This window comes from Vitis riparia, chromosome 14 (assembly GCF_004353265.1).
Source record: "Vitis riparia cultivar Riparia Gloire de Montpellier isolate 1030 chromosome 14, EGFV_Vit.rip_1.0, whole genome shotgun sequence".
NCBI classification, from domain to species: Eukaryota; Viridiplantae; Streptophyta; class Magnoliopsida; order Vitales; family Vitaceae; genus Vitis; species Vitis riparia.
Genome location: NC_048444.1, coordinates 362,847 through 372,406, shown reverse-complemented (window position 1 = coordinate 372,406; position 9,560 = coordinate 362,847). Strand labels below are relative to the sequence as shown.

Sequence of the window (9,560 nt, the reverse complement as noted above, 5' to 3'; positions counted from 1 at the left end):
TGGAGAGGGATCAAGGCATGAATGAGAGGGCATGGGCTCTTTGGGTAGGACCATGTCCAATTGTCTCACTAGGATAGTTGTGTTTCATGTGTGACCACCATGTGGCCTCATCTTTTATTCAATTTACTTTGCCCCAATGATCATCTTTCAAAGTGTTTTTCTTAAAACTCATAAAGACTAACCACTTTTCATAAAATGAATGATTAAAAAAGAAAAATATTGAATTTAAGAAATACTTTAAATATTAGTAATTGAATTTTGATGTAGATTTTTTTTTACATATATACCTTTATTGCATTTTTGTACTTTGGTTATATTCCCACGCTAAGTATATTTGAAATATTTAATTTGGTATCTAAATCTATAAAAATCGACGCTAAGAATAATAAGATAAGCTTTGAATTAATCAAATCTACTTTTGAAAAAGTGTGATGAGTTGACAAAATTTTTGGTAGTTTCATGGAAAGATCCATCAATAAACTCACCCACATGCTATGAAAAGGTCATGGCATTAATTGAGTAAAAGTATGATTAAAAAATTACTAAACACCCTGCCAATATCAAGTGGGGCTCTAATATCTTTGGGAAAGATCATCATAATCCTATTAAAAAAAGGCTCACAACTCCAAATTGAATTTTAGAGGCCTTGTGTACCTTTTGAAGTCAACCATATATAAATAAATAAATAATTTTTTTGTTCTTATATATATATATATATATATTAAAATGAAGTTATGAGTTAAAATAAATGTGAAAACGTATTGAGGTCATGTGTAGCACTCCATAAATTTTTTTGAATTATTTAAGGGGTCCAAACCTCCTAACCAGCCCGCCTAAGACCACTTTGCTATGCAAACCTTAAACCTCTTTGCTAAATAATTAAGAATGATTTTTTTTTTTTTTTTTGACAACAAAAGTAGAAAGATATATATTTCTAAATAATGTGTTATTATGATTCACAGTATTTGGTTATTGAAATTTCTTTTAACTTATATTTGGTTGGTTGAATATAATATAAAATAAGACGAGATGATATTATTTCATATTTTTTTGATAATAAGATTGAATAAATTATTTTATTATTTCTTATATGTTGAATAAGATAAATAGTAAGATATATAATCTTTATCATTTTTTATTTTATACAATATAATAATCCCAAATTGAAATATGAGATATACATATACCTCAATCATAAATTTACACTTTGTAATATTTTTTTTTTCAATTTTTTATATTACTCATTTTGTAAAATAAACAACTTTTATTATATATAAAAAAAGATTAAGTTGATTTTTCAGTTAAAATCATAAATAAAAATTTTATTTTATTTTTTAATCTTTTTACAAACCAAAAAATAGGTATGGTATGTATAATATATAACATTTTAGGATATATAGATATATCTTATTCTATTAAGCAAATTAAATATAATTTTAAATGGTATAATTATTATTTGCTCTAAAACTAATTATTGCCATCCACTTTCTCTAAAGTTTAGATTTCTTGTAAGACACTAAAAAAATATGTGTCCAAAAATATTTTCTACTTTAAGATTAGATTCTAATGGAAGGATTGATCATATAACTACTTGTAATATTCATTTTTTTTTCATATAAATATTGTTCGTTCTAAAATTATAAGTTGGGATGTTTAAAAGAGTTCAAGATTGCCCAAGACAATTAAGACATGCTAAATTAAAAAGTATATATATGTATATATATTTCCTTTAAATAAAATGGGGTAGCTTAGAGGTCTAAAATCAAAATGTAGTTGAAACTTCAAAATAGAATTGACAGGGCAAAGAAGTAGTTTGAATTGCAATAAAATTCTGTGTGATGTAACTGCCGCCAGTAATGTGGTAGCTTTTTCTAGGAAGTTGACAACGTTGAAAGTGGAAAAAATGTATGATATTATAATCCGAGGATGGAGAAAAGGAGAGAAAGGAGATGAATGGAGGGAATGAAAATCGGTTAGAGTGGGGAAGAAAGAAGAGCGAGGGGGCCGGGGACAACGAGGAAAATCTGAGAGTCTTGCTCTGGGCCAGCCAATTATGGGACAAAAGAAAATACAACCTCAAAATCAGAGACACATAAAAATAGAGAGAGTTGTGAAATAGCTCTGTCTCTTGGGTCCTCCACCTCCACCTCCACCTCCACCTCCAATACGGTGTCAACCCAACAACAAGGGAGGTGCAGGGCTGTGTCTCTGTTTGCTTTGGCTGCTTCTTCTTCTTCTTCCTCTTCATCCTCTCTCTTTAGGTATATCCCTCTTTCTGGTTTTCTTGTTTTTTTCTTTTTTTTCTTTTTTTTCTTTTTGGTGTGTGTGTGTTTCATTTCTTCTTTTAAATCTGAATCATTTTCCTGTTATGCTCTTCTGGGTATGCGGTCTTTTTCTGAATTATTTCTTTTTGTCTGTTTTTTAGCCTCACTGGGTGTGGACATTTTCACTGTTTTTTTTTTCTTTTGTTCACACTCTTCATTTTCTTCAAAGTTTGCCCCCTTCCTTCCTCTTTCTCTCGTCAACAGGTAGTTTTTGCCCCCTTTTTTTTTGTCTCTATATTTTGCATTTTCTTCAAATTTGTTTTTTGACCATGGGGCTGTTGGGGAGGATGGCCTTCTCAGAATGATTACTTTTGGGTCATTTCTGAAATGGGGAAGCATGATTTTTAGATATCATTTTTCCTTAATTGAAATGTGTGGTGAGTTTGAATTGGATTGATTCGTATATCTGCATGTACATTTTTTAAGATTGAAATATGTGGCCTGGAAAGTATGGAATTGAAATTTCGTGCTTAGATCTTAATTTTGTTGTTCAATGGTGAAGTGTCAATTTCCAATGGTGTGCTCTTTAGGATCACAATGATTTGAAATTTCAAACTATGGTTTGAATAATTATAATAAATTATTTTGAACATTGCTGATGCCCACATGCATACATAGGGAAAGATGAATCCCATGTGGGTTACACCGTTACAGTATCATTAGTCTTCTTTTGTCTTGTAGGTCGATGTTTCGTATTTATGGTATATTTAGGTGGGTTGAAACTGCAAGTGCATTTGGACTTCTCGTGGAATGAGATTGTTCCATCCTTTTTTTCATAGCATTTAGAATGAGTTCATTTGTTTTGTAGCAACATGATGGTCTTCTCTAGATGATTATCTCAAAGATTTCATGTCATGATGATCTTCTGATTTTTTACTGTTGTTTGTGGAGAGAGATCCAGTTTCTGTGATAGCTCCACTCCCCATGGAAAGTAAAATGAAGCATGTCCTTTTTATAGGATGACCAATTCAACCCCTTTGACATCTGTAGTAAGTTTTTAAAAACATAAACCCTTAGAAATTATCATAGTCTTTTTTTTTGTCGAATGGAAAATTGATACATTACTCAGTCTGACAGACATGGTCATAAGTACTTTTTGACAGCATACCCCTTTTTTTCACTAATTCTGATTGACATGATCTCAATTAATTTGATCATAACTTCATGATTGCTTGTGAATTTTAGGTGACTATTTTTAAGATAATAAACCCAATCAGTTTATTTGGGTTGTTTATTTTTAAAGACCTTTTGTCTGTTGTTTCTTTTGAGCCAAAAACATTAGCTTTTAGTTTTTCATTTTTGTTCTTTTTTCCCCTCAATGCTGTGGAATGTTTGATAGCCTTTCTGAATTTGCAATGATTCAGAAAGAAATGTAGGATTAGGCCTTTAAGTAGAGTAATGTGATCTTACAGAAGATGGAAGGGTTGGGAACCTTAGCTAGCAAATGACTGGTATGGAATTTTACCCCCAACCTGTGTTCCTAATTCATGTACTTTTTGACACAAAAGGAAATTGGGAAAAAGGTTTGAGAAGGTGCTCAAGCATGGTAATTACAGTCAGATGCCACATGAGCATTTTCTGAGGAAGTTTCTTCGAACATTTACTGAGAAAGTCTCTTGGGTTGAACCACTAGTGTGGTGTGATGCTTCCACTCTCAGACCATGTGATTGTTGCACATTCTGATAATTTCCTTTATGGACATCAGTTGCTAACGCCAACAATGTGGTTGCCTCTTTTCAGTTCTGTATCAAGATATGTGTTTGGTTGGGTACCTGGGTTAGCATTATAACTTTACCATCATTTTGATGAATGAAACTGCTTTATTGCGGATTTGTGAATCCTTTCTGAAATGTACTTGGCAGGTACCTGTCTTCATAAAGTACATATGCTTTGCAAGTTCATCTCATATGACAAGAATATTCAATTTTATTGAATAAAATTTAAGTAGTCATAATGGGTGGGTGTGTATCAACACCAGCTAGAGGACCTAAACCACGGAGGAAATACCGTCATCGGTTTGGAAAACGCCATGGAAAGATTAGCACTTCCATCACAGATGGAATCAAGAAAAGGAATAGTGATGCAGGACCACATGTAACAGATTTTGCTGTTAGTGAGTTTGTTCATATGGACTTTGACAAGGGTGCAACAACCACATGCAGGAGATCTGAGGTTTCTAATTCAACATTCCATCTCACCCAGTTGCAATGGTACCATAGTCCAATTGATGCTAATGGTATTTCATTCTTTCCTTTTTCAAAGTTCAGTTATCTATGAGAAAAAACTTGCCTAATAATTTACAAACTGAGATGATCATAATGAGTGATCAGTCTATTATGAATGCTTCAAAAGAAAAATACACTTGGTTGGATGCAGTCACCTCTGCAGAAAAATTCTCATCTCAACTGATTCTTACACTGGACCATGTTTTACATCACAACTTACGAGGGGGTTTCTTCTTACCATCATCATCTGAACCTGTCTTATCGCCAAATTATACCGAGCATGGACATCCAGATGTTTTGTCCATACAGATGTTTTTTGTGTTTTTTTTTTCTCTTTGGTGGACCTGCCCCAAATTATATTGAATTTTGGGAAACTTTTATCTGATTTTTAGCCATATATATATATATATATATATAGATATTCAAATTATAAGTGATATATGATGACCAATATTTTTGCAAATTTATGACCAATATTTTTCTGCCTGCATTTCAAGCTTAATCAGAATGGGTACCCTGTCCATGTGTGAATAATCTGACTTGGGTTGATCCATGACTGAATAAAATATTGTCTCTAGATATCTTGTTAATCCAGGCACAAGAGAACTTTTTATTATGGATAGTTTGAATTGAGGAGTTAGATGTTGTATAGGTTGTCAATGGAGTTCTCTTTTAGTGTATACGATATTGAAGAAGAAGAAGATAGAGTATGTCTGGATCTGTCATGAACTTTAGATTTCTGATCTTGGTATCCCTTTAGATTTGATCAACACAGAACTCTTTTATAGGTTTGTAAAGATCTTTTCTTCCATTGAGTGTGACAATGTTTCATTTTGGTTTAATAGTTGTTAATGATGAAAAAAGGGGTCTGAGAACTTATGCATGTTCATTGGTGATTTAAATTTTGCATCTGCTGTTTCTTCTGCTGTGTTCTGGCCATGTTATCATGTTTCTTGTGTATGCCTAGGATTCAAGCCTCCCTTTTTATCCCCTTAACTGGAAAAAGAAATTGATGGCATTTTTGAAGCCTGAAAGTCATAGATTGATAGATTAACAACTCTGAAAATGACTTGGAAGTGAATGTGTTTGCAGTGATTTGCCCAGAGGAAGCTTGGTTTGACACTGTCAGTATTCTGGATTCTGAATCGGATGATGAATTCACCAGTGTGCATGGAGGTAAAAAAACATCAGCCTTTCTTCAGCTATATTTACAGAATGAGGCTGCTTTCTGTGATGTGCGTTTTTGAGATAGTAGAGGACAAGCTGAACAGAAATCATGCAACTTTAGTTAACTTGATAAGATTCATAGAACTAAAACACAACTTACTCTGTTTACCAAGCTGCCATGTCTTTCACATTATGACAAAGTCTTGGGGGCAATACATCACATATTTGCTATCTATTCATCTTTTGCATTATATATACAATATTCTAGGCAGGTCAATAGGATTATGGATTTTTCCCTCATGAGTACGCTTCCATACTTTGTGTTTCATTGATAGAATGGCTAGAAAAAAATACTAGTATATTTGATGGAATATTTGAGCTATTTCTTCATTTCTTATTAAATATCTGGTTATTTTTTTGTCTGCAGACTTTCTTCCCCTAGTAGGTAACGCAATTGGGAACGGCTCAAGTGGTCAAGTGCTTCAGTATGAAACTTCATCATGCATTGTGGATAATGGGGGTAAATATGAAGAATACCATGAAAGGATTTTGAAAGCAGATGGAGGTATATCTGAGAAGTTTTTAAGCAAAGATGAATACAAGGAAGCAAGTGGATTTTCAGTTATAAGTGCCCAGGGTTATGAGCTTTCGTGCTTAGGGAAGACTGATGAAGTTAGCACTAAGAAGAAGAAAATGTTAGACCATTCTTATGAAAGCTTTAATAGTAGTCTAAAAGAGGCTAGGCGTGATTCTGTGGACAGAACTCTAGATAACACCTTGATGCCTGGCTTGCCTCTGTTGGTTCCTAATGTTAGTTTCAATGACAAGATTTTTAATCAACCATGTGCAAGTCCACAATCTCAAAGAAGGACTTCAACAGTTATCAGGTTTTCTTTCAAGAGGAAATCGTGTGATGGAGAAGAAAAGACTGAATATTGTAAGTATGCTACTGATATAGTTTGACAGAATTTTCCTGAAATTGAAGAGCCCATATAAAGATGCTCTATTTTGTGTAGCTAAGTTCCTAAGTTCCTATTTTAAGGTTTACTCCTAGAAGTCTTCATGAAATCTTGACGGGAATTTAAGAACCTGAAAAATATATATATATATATATATATTATTCTGTTTATACATCTCTATTATGGAGTTACACACGTTATTCTCTGTCTGAACATATTGATAATTGTGCAGGTGCATCAAAAAGATTCTTGTATCGTCCCAGGTCAGGGCTTCGGATCCCATTTTGTTCGGGAGAGAAGCAAAGTCCAGGATGCTGGTGTGAGGTTTCACCCTCAGTTTTTAAGCTCCGTGGAGTGACCTATTTCAAGTATGCTATTAACTTTAGGCTCTGTAATTTTCCATGGTAGTAATGTATTTGCTTACTTAGTAAGGTTTGTTCTCTGGTGCTGCCCTGCAGAGATAAGCGGAAGGCCCCCGCTTCAAGTCATAGTCCTTATATCCCAGTTGGTGTTGATTTATTTATGTGCTCAAGAAAGATAAATCACATTGCCCAACACCTTGAGCTGCCTAATGTGAAAGCAGAGGGGAAGGTTCCTTCACTCCTCATCGTTAATATCCAGGTGATTTCACTTTTCATTATATTTCTTAATTACTCCATCTTTTTCTACAGCAGATTGTTGTAATGGAATGCCAGATTGCAACTTCATCAATTTATCTGGAAATCTGTGTCTCCTAAAGTTTCTTATCTTATATCTATTTATATTGTTGTCCTCCTTGTGGCAGTTGCCTACATATCCTGCTGCTATGTTCAGTGGTGACAGTGATGGGGAAGGGATGAGCCTCATACTATACTTCAAAGTTTCTGAGACTTTTGACAAAGACATCTCTCCGCATTTTCAGGACAGCATCAAGGTAATCTTATTCTGGTCAACTCTGGCAATTTGAACCACCGGGTTTGTGTGAGCATATGTGCATGTCTGTATGGTTCAGATGCACCCTTTTAAAACTCATATAGACCACTGAAGAATCATCTTGCTTGGTTTATGCTTTTTTGGCCCATGTTGTTATCCATATTTGAGTTAAATTTCATTTTTTTTCTTAATTGTTTGCAAGCAATTTCACATTTAATCTTTCATCCCCAGTTAATATAGAATTTGCATCTGGTTGAAAACTCTCATGTTTATGCTGCAGAGACTGATTGAGGATGAGATGGAAAAGGTGAAAGGTTTTGCAAAAGAATCCATGGTTCCTTTTAGAGAAAGGCTAAAGATCATGGCTGGGGTGGTTAATCCTGAGGAACTTCACTTGAATTCTACCGAAAAGAAGCTCTTACAGGCTTACAATGAAAAGCCTGTCCTCTCACGTCCTCAGCACAATTTCTACAGGGTAAAGGATAATTTCCCAGTTTCTACTTAGCCGTTTCTCATAATATTTTGAGGAGACTGACATTCACTTCACTTCTAATGACATTTACACCAGTTATCACCCTTTCATGGCATCAGTAGGATAGGGGATGAGTAGTGATTTCGGTTCCTCTTGTCTTTCATGCAGGGACCCAATTACTTTGAGATTGACCTGGACATTCATCGGTTCAGCTTTATAGCAAGGAAGGGGCTTGAAGCCTTTAGAGAACGTTTGAAAAATGGAATCGTTGATCTGGGTTTAACCATCCAGGTACTGTATCAAGTTCATTGTTTAGGACCCTGAATTTAAAATTACAAAATTGTTTTTGAAGAATTGAAGCTGACCCTCCTCTAATATCACCAAACAGGCACAGAAACCAGAAGAACTGCCAGAGCAAATGCTGTGCTGTGTGAGATTAAACAAGATAGACTTCATTGATCACGGCCAAATACCCACAATTGTGACACTTGATGATGATTTTTGAGTGTTAAGATGTGGACTCCTAAACTATTATACCAGTTTTATATTGACACTGATTATGGAGGATCAAGGTGTCCCTTATGTACACAATTTTCCAACTCTCTGCAGTTCCTGCCTTGTGTAAATCGAAGGAAAATGAATGTTTTCTGCAGTAACATAAATAAAAGCGGTCTTTTCATTTTGATACATACAACCATATTCTTGGTAGGTAAGATGAATGCTTTCACTATTCTTTACCCATCTTGTGTTGTTAATTGCAACTAATCAGGTTTCTTGCTCCTTTCATACTTTTTGGAGTTGAATATGTTAGGCCTGAGAAAATGACAATTGAAAAAATGAATGGGTGCGTAAGATTGGAGATGGTTAGGTGGGGATGAGTGTTGTATGGATCCTTGGGATGATTAAGCTTCTATGAATTGATAAGATGAAATGGCTAAATTGTTTGTCATAACATGATCAGAGAAAAGACAAATCCCTTGTGATGATTGGTCTCTTTTGATTCAAAATTCAAAATTGTAGGGTAATGTTTGTTTAAATGTCAAATTTTTTATAAATCCTTAATAAGTTATATATTTATATGTGTTACATCCAATTAATTTCTCATCGTTTAATATTTTTAAGTTTTTTAAATAAGTAAAAACTATTACCATCTTCTTAAAAAATTAGTTTGAACTTGACACACTCTTCATGGCATCTACCCCCACCCCCAAACATATGAAGGTCAAGGGAAAGGAGGAGAAAGGGAAAATTTAGAGTTTGGCAGCTGTAGAAGAATGTAAAAAGATAAAGAAAAAAAAATTGTAAAATAGTTTTCACCTTTTATAATTATTTTTATTTGAATAATTTTTTTTAAAAAAAAAAAAAAATCATGCAGAGAGAATTGATCTGATTATACTTTAAAAGATTTCGGTTACTAGCGATTCGGTATGTATGATTTTTCCCCCAAAGAAAATTATTTAAAAGGAAAATTAAAATAAAGTTAGGGACATAGAGGTGAATA

At 33.8% G+C, this 9,560-nt stretch overlaps 1 protein-coding gene across 2 annotated transcripts; it reads left to right on the top strand.

Annotated features, from left to right (window-relative positions):
* The first annotated feature begins 1,949 nt into the window (after positions 1 to 1,949).
* Positions 1,950 to 8,748, top strand: LOC117931409. 2 transcript variants are annotated; one of them, XM_034852398.1, is made up of 10 exons: positions 1,950 to 2,261; positions 4,187 to 4,560; positions 5,642 to 5,725; positions 6,144 to 6,653; positions 6,908 to 7,043; positions 7,134 to 7,296; positions 7,460 to 7,588; positions 7,868 to 8,062; positions 8,228 to 8,350; positions 8,448 to 8,748. In XM_034852398.1, exons 2-10 carry the CDS (start codon positions 4,278 to 4,280, stop codon positions 8,562 to 8,564), a joined length of 1,740 nt encoding a protein of 579 aa, XP_034708289.1. In that variant the 5' UTR covers positions 1,950 to 2,261; positions 4,187 to 4,277; the 3' UTR covers positions 8,565 to 8,748. The 2 variants fall into 2 exon arrangements, with proteins under 2 accessions (XP_034708289.1, XP_034708290.1); XM_034852399.1 differs by lacking the exon at positions 1,950 to 2,261 and adding an exon at positions 3,835 to 4,100.
* The last annotated feature ends 812 nt before the right edge of the window (positions 8,749 to 9,560 follow it).